Source organism: Accipiter gentilis, chromosome 12 (assembly GCF_929443795.1).
Source record: "Accipiter gentilis chromosome 12, bAccGen1.1, whole genome shotgun sequence".
Taxonomy (NCBI): domain Eukaryota; kingdom Metazoa; phylum Chordata; class Aves; order Accipitriformes; family Accipitridae; genus Astur; species Astur gentilis.
In genome coordinates, this window is record NC_064891.1 from 3,427,029 (window position 1) to 3,440,603 (window position 13,575).

At 42.0% G+C, this 13,575-nt stretch overlaps 1 protein-coding gene across 1 annotated transcript in view; it reads left to right on the plus strand.

The window, feature by feature from the left end:
• The first annotated feature begins 1,546 nt into the window (after positions 1 to 1,546).
• Positions 1,547 to 13,575, plus strand: part of MMRN1 (multimerin 1) — a 44,741-nt gene continuing 32,712 nt past the window's right edge. The window contains exon 1 of the mRNA XM_049815099.1: positions 1,547 to 2,073. Coding sequence (XP_049671056.1) covers positions 1,547 to 2,073 — 527 coding nt within the window. The remainder of the gene's footprint in view (positions 2,074 to 13,575) is intronic.

Below are 13,575 nucleotides of genomic sequence, written 5' to 3' on the forward strand. Positions count from 1 at the left end.
TTTTCGCGTTTGTAAATGCTCCCCGACTCTTTCCCAAACCTTGCTATCAAAAGTTCCCCCTGTGGGAAACCAGTTACAATTATCCTTAACCCATATTAAAAGCGAAGCAATTTGTCCCTCCATTTATTTTATACCCAGAGGCCTGTAAAATCTGCTGCAAAACGTTTAAGTAGAGCTTATGCTCCTGAGAAACTGACTGCCCCGTGCTACCGCAATCTCACAACTCACTCGTTCCACAGGGGTTGCTGTTACCTATTTTCTCGGAGTCGTGGCCACTTCTTCAAAACTCTCCCCATTAGATTGCGTGGTCTCCGCAGTGAAGGGGAATCACCTCTTTTCTTCTTCTCTCGATCACGTCATTTTCTTCTCTTAATCATGTCGTCTTCTTCTCTTGATCGTGTCGGGCTCACCATCTGTGGCTACTGAATTAAGCGCTCAAGCTATCGGTACAAGATTCCCTTTATTTCACAAAAGAATCCAACTTACATATGTTTCAACAAAGATCTAGAAAGCACTAACAGCACACAGCCAATACTACTAACACAGGAGCGCATATCTGGCTCAGCTGGGATGTTTGCCAGTCCTCAGAACAGTTAAAGATAAAAACATTCCATACACATACTCATGACTCTCTTCAGCCACATCTTCCCAGGCCTATACAAGGCCATCCTCCAACCTGTCCTTGTAAAACTAGTTCTTCAAGGCTTGGCAAACATACAGCACAACAAATTCTGACTGTCACTCTTGAAAACAAATGCCAGGTGTTCTGAGCTGCTCCCACACACATAGGTGTTTCTCATACCCTAGAGAATCTGAAATGACACCAGACACCTATGGGCAATGCTACAGAAATAGTTCATATGCATTTTTATATGAACTATAGAAACAGAATGCGACATAAATGGCCAATGACCTATGGGTAAATGATTACATTTGAAGGCTTGTACAATGATGAATACAGTGTGAACGTCTTCCTTATCATCTCCGCACTTTTGGCAGCAGTGTGCTTAAACATTCAAACAAAAGGAGAAGACACAGCAAACTTTCAGCTTTATGTAGCACACCAGTTTTGCCAACTCTTTTTTCAATAACAAGGTCACAAGTAGGAACCATCAAAAGTGCACATGTGATAAGTCTCTTCTGTCCTCTGTACACGTACACGTGAAAGGAAAATTACCTCATAATTTCAGTTTTTATCCCTCGGGATTACTTCACAGCACACAGTTTTCCTCATTTCTATTGTGCCATTAATCTTTATCCTGTGCCTTCTGCAGAAACTTCTTTTTTCCTCCCACAAAGGCTGCCAGGCTCCCGCTCTCCAAAGGGTCACAGGTTGCAGAGGAATCCACAGAAACAGGAAACCAGGCTTCCTCAGTCAGATTTGAAACACCAAAACCTGTTTCCTTTCTATAGAAATAAAGCCTGTCAGGGCATCCTCTGGGTAGGCTCACTGTATGTGCAGCAGCTGAGGAGGAGGGAGAGGCTACAGGATTTCTTGCTTGGGAAATAAATGTGAGATAACTTGTAGCATTTACAAGCCAGCAGAATGAAGGAGATTGTCTTCTTGCTGCTCCTATTGCACTTACAGAGTGGCAGCATTGGATTTAACACACCAGGAAAGCCCTGGACCACAGCCCAGGGTGGTGAAAGCCAGACAAGACACTCAGACTTGACTCCATCTCCATCCACAATTGTGGGGTCACCCCATTCTGAGATCCAAGCTGCCAAAGTGAGTGCCTCAGAGGCACCTCCTTTAGCATCTTCAGGCAAGACTCTGGGAATGAAAGCTGTGAAGAAAACCTCCAATCCTACAACGTCTACCCCTGCAAGCCGGTCAAATGGACACAGTGATGGTGACTCTGAGAAAAATAACACAGCAAGCTCATCTAGCAGCAAAGGGACATCTCTACAGAGCAATGCTAGAGAGGTCCCTCTCCAGCAAGAGGTCACTACAAGCCAGGATACAGCTACAGGGAACAGATCTCTCAAGCAGTCATCGCACAGCACTGGTATCACCAGCACCCAGAAGGATGGCAACCCCAAAACATCAGGCTTTGAAACTACCAGGGGAAAGTAAGGAAAGTTACATATTTTTTCTTGTCTCCTATGTACTGCTTAGGAATGGTTATTTTCCTGTTCCCAGTGAAATAATTGGCAAAAGTCCTGGTAATTTCGGTAAAATTGTTTTCTGGGCTTAAAGAAAACCATCTAAAACAAGCAAGGGACCAAATCTGCAGTATTTACTCCATCAAAATCATGCATTTGTAACAGAGTAAATGCTGCAATATTTTATTCCTCAGGGTAGTTATCTCAAAACCATCAGGAAAGTCAATATCATATATGGGTAGGAAAGGACTAGAATAGATGCCTCCCTGTTTTCTGCACAGTAAACTTTTGTTGATTTTTTTCTTTATTTTCTTGTGGGTAAAAGAAATTTCAAATGCACTTTTTAATTTGGAATCTATTAAAAAATGATTGTGTTTGTAGGCTTCTCCACTAAATTGAAAATACAAGCAAATAACTGTACAAAATGCATCGATGTCTGACAATTTGAAACACCTTATTCTGTGATAAGAGCTTAGGAAAATTGGCATTTGCAGGTGAATGTGCATTCAGAACTGTATAATTTAATACATAATAGCTATACATAACATTGTATATCAAATTGTACTGTCTAGCTTTATAGCTCTGGAACACTCAATTACATTCTTTGTTCGCCAATGTCTTCAGTTCTCAATGGGGATGTTAATACTGACTTTGGAGATGCTGCAAGGTTCACTTTATTGCTGATATATATTCAGATACTGGTAGAAAATGGAAGACACAAAGGATTGGTTGTTTTCCATAGTATTTATGGAGAGTGGGCTTTCAGAATGTAGATTTCTTCTTTTGATAGTACTTGCCCAAATGTTAGCATCCAAAAGGAGGAAAAACTCTTTCACTTAAATTCACACAAAAGAGACTAAATCACCACTTAGAAATATTCCTACAATTATCTTGCTATGTGTGGCTGAGAACTAATGTTCCTTCAACTCAAAGAGAAGAGTCCCATTGACCTGAGCATGTTTTGGATCATGCATAAATGAAATAATGCCCCAAGACCCAAAGGAAAGGAGGTCTTTGCCTCTGCTTGGAAGAGATACCCCATTAAGAAGCTGTGTTTCCCAGATAGCTTTGCTAGCATACTCCTTCAGTTGTGAATGTCATCTGTTACAACACCTTACCACAGTGTTTGCCAGAGTCTCTGAGTTAACCCGAGTTAAATGGATTCTCTTTACATATGAGAGCTGATAACTGCATCTCCATTAAAACAGGTCTTAACATATGCTAACCTTAGAGTCTTTAGCTTTCTCAGCTTTTTTCAAGAATAATATTTCAGTGAAATTAATCTTCAGAAAAATTCTGTGAATCAGCAGGTATCATTTCTACCTTTTACATATGATGTAAATATAGGAAGCAAAAAATTAGTCTCTGGTGAACAACATCTCATATTTTATTTATCATAATGGGATGTGGTTGCAACTGCAGAGAGGCAAAATAAGCAAATCTTGTATTGACTAGCACCTTATTTCATGAGTGGTTGAGGAGCAACCTGCTGTGCAACATACATAAAGGTCTTTTTTTTTTGGAGTCCATTGAGCAAGTTAGTGATAAATCTAGGATTCCATATCAAAGTTACAGGAATGTGTAACAGCATGAAACCCCAGCATAAAACAGCACGTTAAATCCCCACTCTCTTTCTCAAACTGCTGTGTTACATAGCCTGTCTCTAGCAAATGTCTACAGTTCTAGGTGTGGCTTGATCCTTTTCACATTAATATTCCTGTGTTATAAGCCTTGTCTTCCTACTACATACAAGTGCTTTTACAATCAGCTGAAGTGGTTTCAGCTTTTCTTCCAGTGTTGCCACTGACCTGGACTGTGACTTAAGTAAGTCACGTCACTGTTCTTTCTCCCTTTCCCTGTGAATTAGACCTGGATGAATAATAAAGACACTTGTGACTTATTTTTTTTCCACTAAAGTCATGAAAAAATGCCAAGTCTAGTGTGCTCAATGTTACCAATCACTGCTGTGAAACACCTGGAAAGCTACTGCTTAGAAACTATGCATAAGAATGCAAGCATTTTTATTATGTACAGGTGTTATCCATTTCTAGCATATGTTTTCTTTTTTTAAAAAAAATTTGCATCTTTACTGCAAATAAAATGAAAGAGATGCTGTAAAACTTCCAATAAAGACATAGAGCTTTCTTCAAGGTTTACTCATTTAATGCTTGAGCACAGCATGAATGACTCCGTAGCAGATTTCATGGTTGTAAGATGTACTACCTCTGAGGAAATTTGGAAGCACAGTTTGCTTTTTGAATTTACTTTGAAGTAAAACGACTCTTTGGTTTGTAGTCTGTATTCCAACCTGAATTTCTGAGTGACCTTGTAGGAACTGCATGACTCTGTTATCCTTTATGGCAACCCATTGTGTTAACATATGTGCAGAGCTGCTGATGTTAAGAGGCTCCATACAGAAGGAACAATAGAGAGAGGTCAGGGAGAGACAAGAGGAAGGAAAACAAAACAAGAATGAGCATTTGTTTTTTAATATATTTAAAATTTTTAAAATAACAATACATATACTTTATTGGAGAGTCTCCAGGACTCTCAGATTACCCACAAGGTACAACATGTGCCCATTGTACAAGCTTAATTCCCAAATACCCCTTTCTGAAGGAGGTCATGTGCCTTACTGGCTTAATTACAAAGATAATGCCCTCACTATCTCTACCCTAGATTACCTGAGGACAATATTATGTACACATATCACATGCATACCGGAACTAGATTAGAAAAAAGTTCCCGTTCATGCTATTTCTGCAAAATTCCTGTTAAAATGTCAGAAGAGCATGATTTGGAAATATTTCATGGATTTTCAAAATCTGAACTTGAAGAATATTTCTGACAACCACCAAGTGTGGCAGGCAGGACACACCCAGGTATGGCAGCTAGCATCACCTCAGCCCAAATCGCCAGGCGCAGCCATGGTGAGGCTGCAGTGCCACGATCAAGGTGGGAAGGCAAATCAGTGAGTCAGGATCAGGGCTGGTGATGGTGGCCAGGGTAAGACAGAGCCCAGTGATCACTGGGCATGTCTACAGTGATGGAGCAAGGCCAAAGTGAGGCCAGGATGTCAGCTTGCAGGTGCAATGTAGCCCTGCAGTGAACTTTAGTGGGGGTCCTGACCCCACAGGCAGTGTGTATGACTGGAGACCCCTGGTCAGGCTGGTCAGGGTGAATAAAACCCACAAGTGACATCAGGGTCCTGATAAGCTTCCATTTCATTTTATTGAAAGAAATGCACTATTAGAACTGTCAGAATAAATTAGTTCTTTTTTTCCTACTGAAACAGAACCATATGTCCCAAAGACCATGACTTTATTTTAAAAACTTGTCTCAGGTTGGCTTTTCAGGTTTCAGCAGAACTTCTTGGGGCAGAGACATACTGCAACAGGCAGTCATCTGATGAGGAGCACAGTCAGTAGGGCTAAAGGCTCCAGATTCAAGATTCTGCTGTTAATAAGGCAAAGCTTGGCTTTGAGCCCCTCTATATCACATCCTGATGTGGTATTTTAAGTGCTAAATATTAGGCATATCCTTATCTTTAAAACCACTAAACTCTTCCTTATGCTTCACTAGAATGAAAATGCAATGAAAACCTGTTCTTTTGCAGTGAAGTGGAACAATTTTATAGGTAACATTAGAATAGGTACAGGAGGACATAATTTATAGATTCTGTAGCTACCTTGCTCTCAAACCATTTCAGAAGATTGGTTTCTCTGGTGAGGTATTACCCTTTCTGGGAGGGCCTGCACCCTTTCAGAAGGATAAGGAAACTTCACAGGAAGCACACCTGGAATGGCCTGAGCTGAAGGAAAATTCCTTTCTTCACTCCCAGTAATGAATTTGACTTAAGCTCTGAAATGTAAGGCTCATGTCTCTGCAAACAAATATGCTTTTTTTTTTTAATTCTACCTGTCTTCAAATTTTTGTGCTATCCATATCAATGAATAAAGAAATGCTGGAAAACTAGAGCTGTGCTTCAGCAGCAAAGAGAGTTTTTCCAAAGTTCAGTGACATTAAATGTGAGCATCAATTTGGTGTCAAAGAAGAAAATTGATGATACATTCTTTTCAATTGAGTTCATGTGAGATACATCTTTTTTAGCCTGTGGAGAGAGGCAATTGCAGCATTTCACCATATAAAGCAGCTTAAATAACAGTGGTGCTATGGAGCATGTCTGAGGCGGAGTCCTGAGACTAGCACACTCATCCCTCCATTCTGAACCCAGTTTTATTAATTACTATTCAAGGTAGCTCCTGAATATATGAGCCATTCATTCAGGCTGTAAATTAACCACACTATCTCCACATTGTTGGATAGCTCTACATTACTCTTTTCTCTTAGTATGTGTGTATTACACATTTTCCAATTATTGTGAATCCACTGAGGGTCTTCATAGACTTCCCCTGCCATTACCTTGGGTAGTGGTGAGGTGACAGTATTCTATTACTAAGCACAGAAGGCTTTAATAAAGTCAGCACCAGGGACAGATTTGCTTAGCTGTCACATGTGGTAGGAGTGCTGAAATATTTCATTCTCATGACCAGCCAGACCTTTGCATTTCTCCCCGGAAATTGCTTTTGCCTATATCAGCTTGGTAGAATTTCTAGTGTACTGGCAAATTAAAATGAATGGTTAAGCTCAGCAGATGGTTCAAATACACAAGACACATAGAAACCTGATTTAACTGCCTAGTTAACAGTCTTTTTTGATCATGTCATCCTTTAATGGAACAGAGAGAACAATTCTTGAAATGATTTCTTAAGATTTTGCATCACTATGCATTTACAATAAATAAAGTCACACATGGCTTAGGTTTCTGCCTCACTAGGTATATTCACTATGACCTGGAAGGAGGAATCTCTTACACTGGTACTTAGGTTGCCTTGGTGTCGAAGTGTCAGAGGATGTTTGACAAGCAGTGCTTGCTTTGCCCTCACAGTGTTGAATTCCAGCCATGGAGAAGACCTTTGCAATGAGCCCCTCTTGTCCAGCAGCATCTTGAATGTACTTCTGATGCTTGGCTGTAAGCCCACAATCTAATTTTCTTACACTTGCTGAACGCACTGTTACTCCCATTGCAGTCCTAAAGACCAAAGCAAATTGTTCACCTAAGTGCTAGTATTCACTACTTTATTGCTATTTCATCCACAGAATAAATGGGGCAATAGACATAATTATGCAGTTCCACAACGATGCATGTGGCATGGTACCAAGAAAATGTAACTGTCCAAAGAGAATTTTAATGCAAGTATTTAGAGATTGGTGCTGTCTTCTGCTGAGGACAGAAGTAAAACAGTTAACAGGTGCCTCAGACTGCTGGTGTGAAGTAGTAAAACACCTTACTGCACCGTGCAGATTAGGTACTACTGCATGCTGTACAGCAGTACTGGTATAGGGCAAGAGCTGCACAAGGTCCATGCAATTTATAGACTTTTAGTTTGTATCAGTGCTATTATACCCCGTGCATTGAAGACATCTTTTCCACTGCTGATGTTGCATGCACAGAATGAATTAGAAAGTCTGTTTGCTCCAATGTGGTGGTCACTTTTCAAGGGGTTCCTGTTCCTGGGTGGGAAGGAGTCATTGCAGGAAATGGTTTACCCAGTTTGCACTACATCCCAGAGAGACGCTGTAGGATGTTTTGTCTTTCAGGGAGAGATGGAATGGTAAACGCATGTCCATAAAATTCTGAACTGTAGGTGATGAAATAATAATTTCAGAAAACTAGACAAAAATTCAGGAAACAACAAAATCCAATGTTCTTGTTTTCTGAAACAGCCTTTCAGCAATGATGGCAAGGCAGAGTCATGACAGACTGTTTTCAGTAGCACAGAAAACAGCACTGGGCAAAAAAAATCACATCTCCACCCAGGCTGCTTTTGAGACACTCACAAAGTACTTATACAAGACAAAAAGCCCCAGCATCTTTTCCTCTTAGCCTTCTCAGAGTCTGGTTATTTAGTTTTTCTGGGATCAGATTCAGATAAGGTACTACTATACAGATGACTTCTGAAATTTTCAAATGAATATAATAAAGGTTTCCGTTCATCTCATTACACTAACTACTGCATTAATGCTCTTGCTTATCTTTGCTCTTACTCTTTGTTTCATCTGCCATGGGAAGAGTGAGGATTAGGAACAGACTGTTTTCCATCCCTACTAATGTTTATTCACCTTTCTGCATAGATTAGGATTACTGTACCAAGCTGGACACAGCGTTAGGATTTACCTCCTAACCACTGCAAACATTTGACTCTTTACAGCATTTCTTTTAAGGTACACCAGAAACATCTGCTCAAGTCTGCACAGAAAATATGCATTCTTAAAAATCTGAACATAATCAACATTTTAGAAAACTGACACAAATTCCTAGAATAGACATGGCAAGGAAAAGGACAGTAGCAAGGTGTCCTCATATGTTTTCCAAAAGCATTATCTGTGTTGCCAGTTAGAGAATGCAAGTGTTTCAGAAGACAACTTTTCTGCCAAATCTCAAAGCAACTACTCTGTATTACACTCCTGGTACGTAACACCATAGGTCATGAGGAAAAGCCTGGGGAAAAAAAATCATCTTGAATTTAATGGACTTTGGCTCAGATCCTTTTTTTGAAGTCCCCCCTAAGAAATTAATCAGTGACAGTGTAAAGATACAGGTCTGCATGATTTAAGTGGCAAATCAGGTACAAAGCAACTGGCAAGGCATATAACCATTTAATGAAGCTAAATAAGAAAAGAGAAGCTGCCCAAAACAACACTATAAACAGATTAAAGAACAACACTCACCCCTCTGGAATTGGGATGGATCTTCTTTTTTAACATTTTCGTTTTGTCACTTATAAAGGCTTTTTTTTGGTCAGTATTTCTCAAAGTGGAGAAGCCATTACTGACATACTACAATCTCCTTTTCCGTAGATTACAAAGGGACTAACAAACCACTGAAAACCAGCACCACTTAAGGTCATCTGAGAAGCACTGACAATAAACTAGACCAGAACTAGCTTACTGAATTTTGTACTCTGGGTCAATTAGATGATGGAAAATAAATTTATACTCCAGAGGGAAAAATGCAGAATGAAGACCCTTTTAAAGAACAGTTTGTCTGGGTTTTCAAATGTGTTTTGCCAGATGATTCTCAAAGCAGATTAATGGATATCTTCTCAAAAGTCTGAATTCTATTTGTGGGAAAGTTTGATTATTTTGAAAGGCTCTGAACACAGAGAGGGAGATAAGGTCTAAAAGAGTTGATCTGGTTCACAACGGGACAACTTTTTAAATGCTAAAATAGATCAGTGAAGTGCTAGATAAGTGGAAATTGTGAATTAATTCTTGCAGCAAAAGGTAGGACACAGAATTGGTCACAACAGTAAATAAAAACTTGGATGAGACAAAGAGGTTGTTCACAGTCCAAGGCTCCAGCACTGTACATAAAAAAAAAGGAAATGAATGATGATAGTAGAATCTGTGTTTTGTAATAGACAGGACAAAGTGTCAGGACCCCGAGTCCTGAAAAAAACATAGAAATTAAACAAATGGTATGACTGCCCCCACCTGATACTTCACGGTCAACAAGTCAGCTGTTTCTCCCAGCTAAAAACATATCCTATACATATTTTACCATTACATACTGTATTATATTGTATATCACATGCACTTTTCAGAGGCTGTGCAGGTTTTCATTCTGATCAGCATGTAAAACAGATTTCCCAATTTGATTTGTTTATGGTCAGTTCCTAGTGAGTACTGAATTTTTATTTCAGCTGAGATTCATACATTTCAGAGCAAAGGAAGAGAGGCAGTGAACATAAACAATTAACTGATTTTGGTTCAGATTTATGATTTCTCTTTGAACTAGAGCTTACATTTTTGAAAGATGACTGGTGTTCATTTAAAGATACAGAATTTACCATATCATTAGTATCAAAAAAGTGAGGGGTCTCTGTAGTCACCTAGTGGAGTTCAAAGGAAGCTGCTGAAACCAAAAATTTCTTTCCCATCCAATAGCAAAAAAATCTTGTGAGGGTGCTTTCTATCCCTATAATCTAAGTGTTTACATTATGTCCACCAACATTATCTCTCCTCATCCAAACTTCACAGGTTGTTTAAAGCAAACTGAAAATATATCACTGCAAGGTACTTTTATACAACCTAAATTCAGGGCCTATACTCTGATTTTTGTGTAACAGTCTTTCAGACTGAAAAAGATCCTAGCTGAAAAAAAAAAAAGAAAAAAAGAAAAAATGGATTTCTTCCACACCACGTCATTACATATTTTTATGTATGAATGCACTTAACCTACTGTATTCAGAAGAACAATCATATCACCCAAAGGAGATAGATATATAAGCAAAGGTCACAGGTTCACAGAACCACAGGATCATTCATGTTGGAAGGGACCTCTGGAGGTCACTAGTCCGACCTCCTGCTTGCAGCCAGACCAGGTGTGAGATCAGACCAGGTTGCTTGGGGCTTGAGCTAGTCAGCTACTGAGCGCCACACTCTGGGCTGGTGATTGCACAACCTCTCTGGGCCCTGCTCCAGTGCCTGGGTCTGGGTGTCCTCATGGAGAATAAATTTCTCATACTCAGTCTGAACCTCTCTTGTTTCAATATGGGCCTGTTTTCTCTTCTCCTCCTGCAGTACAGCTGGGAATAGCCTAGCTCCAACTTCTCAATAGCCTCCCTGTAGGGCCTGAGGGGCTGCTCTTAGGTGCCCTCATAGCCATCCTTTCCCCCAGCCTGAACAAGCCCTGATCCCTCAGCTTCTCTTCGCAAGGCATCTACTGGCTCCAGATGCTTGTAGCATCTTTCTACATTCCCTTTGCCAAGGTGTAAAGGACAATACAAAATGAAAACAGGTGTAGAATCAAGGTTAGTATTTCATAAACTACCCTGTGAAATACAAATAAACTGCATACAATGTGAATGAGGCACAACCACCAAGCTATGCACAGACTACGGCTCCAGCTCTGGGTCCTTCTGTATTCCTTCAGCAATGCAATAATCTCATTTTTCATGATTCAGTGATGTTCAGATGCACTGATTCAATAGCATTTCCATTAAAAGCCAGGTAATCTAGTTTACTCATGGATAAAAATAACTAATTGTCAGATATAATATGAAAGGGGCAGAACAAAAATCTATACCCTCTGTGGCCTGGCCGCCACCAGTGTTCCTGCTGGGTGGCTTTAGGACCACTCACAAGGATCTGAGCTTAGAAGCAAGTGGAGGCAACGGCGTACAGGTGTATCTGATAACTCTGTAGCTGGCAGGTTTTGTGAGGGTTTAGGTTTTTTTCTTGGCAATGTACCCAAAGAACAGTTTACCGTGGAAATGTGCTGTGGAATGTGAGTCCTTGCAGTCTCATAAACTTCCACTTGCCCTCTCACCCCAAGGAAATTATAATTTTTCAATGTTACTGTAAATTGTACTTCACTTTTCAGCAATATCGGGGCATCACAGCATCCAGAGGACTGGTTCAAAACCTGCTGAAGTTAAGCAGAAACATTTCCATTGACTGCAAATGTATTCAGGACAAGCCTGCCACAGGCCAGACAACCTTACCAGCAAGCAGTGGTAGTGCTCCTCCTTTGCAGCTAAACAAATTTGTTTTCTTCTTTTGCTGCCCTCCTTCCTGCAGGCCCTCTGCTCTCCCTCATCATCCCCTGGGAACTCAGCAGAAGCGGCAGGGCTCTCCCTGGCCGTTGCTGCCGGTGAGCCGTACGAAACTGCACCCGAATTTACACGGCCACAGCGCCCACGGGGCCCGACCCCCTCGGCGGCCGTGAGGGGGATGGCCGCACCCACACGGCCGCCGGCATCGGCAGCACCGCGGAGCGGAGCGGCAGGCGCATTACCCGCCCCCGGCAACTTCCCGCCTCTGCAGGCAACGGCCGCCATCTGCCGGCCCTGCCCGGCAGCGCCTCACGCCGCCCCGCCCCGCGCCGCCTCACAGTGTCAGGCCTAGCGTCCCTCGCTCTCTCCGCCAGTGCCTCAGGGCGCCTGGCGGTGCCCCACGGCGGAGTCGGTAGCCGGCTGGGCTTTGGGGCGGGTGTCTCAACCAGGAGCCGGCTGCCCAGCAGCAGCAGGCAGATGGCGGTGGCCCCCGCACGGTGGTGGCAGCCCGCAGGGGGCGGCGGGGTGAGCTTCCCGCCGCTTCTCAGGGTGGGGGAGAGCAGGTCAGACGGGGCGCCCGGGCCGCCGCTAAAGAGGTGGTAAAGCAGAGCATAAGTCCTGCTAATTGCGAACTAGGCGAGGGTTTTGAGAGTGCTGGCAACACACCAGCGAAGCAATGATGAGTTTAAAGGCTCTTGAGCGTCCGCTGAATCAGGAGGCAGGGTCATGCCTAAGAGCACATGCTTCTATAGCTACTTCAAACCAAGTGGGGTATTTTTCATCCTCTAAAGTCAAGTCCAGCTTCAGAAATCTGCACGGCAAATTAAGAAACCATATTCAGTGCTTATGAAAGCTTAAGCAAGAATAAGTTAAGTACTGCTGGGACTTTACCTACTATTTGTCCCCTAGGCATGCTTCTCTCAGGGCAGCATTCCATAGGCCACATAGTTTCATTTTGTGGACGGGGAAGTTGCTTTTTGTGGGGAATCACGTCCCTTTGAAGTTGCAAGATGTTGCCCAGTAATTCACACCACATGTATATATACACCTTTGTATCATGAGGTTGATGTAAATTGCTGAGGATGTCAGCTGAACACAAGGCAACACTACAGTAATCTGTCTTACACTGACCGAAATAAGTGTTTTTTTCCAGCTGAGGGAAACACAGGTATTATTGGTACACACTCATGTAGACGGGACATTGGGTTTCTTGCCATGGACACAGCGCAGGCAGTCCTTGCTTACAATTGCCCCGAAGCTACTTCTATTTCACAGTTATCTCTAGGCTGCATCCTTTCTGTTTTCTGGCCAACTGTGGAAATGAAGAAATGCTTCATGTTTTCTCTGTGGAAAAAGAAACAGGACTGGCATAAGCAGAAGACAAGAAAACTTTTCCAAGAGGGTATTAATGCAAGATCTGAATAAGCTGTATGGGACATGTAGGATCCCAAAAGCTAAAGACAGGCTTAAAGGCACCATCTGGGTCCCGCTAATGCCCTGCCAGTTGTAGGTGCTTTGCTCCAGCCACGTGAGCAGGCTCCACGGCCTGTTAGCTACTCAGGACTGACTGCAATGGCCATAAACCCCAGAGGACTCGGGCCTGCCAAGGCTGCAGAGTAGACATGTTTACTGGTTGCAAAAGAAACAAATGCCGCTCTTTGTACTATGCCCTACTTCTCAGCTAGGGTCAAACCACATTTGTTGCAGAGTTGGGGCAGCAGTATTTTGATTTGAGCTGGAAATACTGCTGCAAATATCACAAACAAAGAGGCTATTTCAAAGGCCTGAGGACTCAGAGGTATTCTCCCACACCTTGCTACCAGTGGGTTTTCCTGGCCAATACATGCAA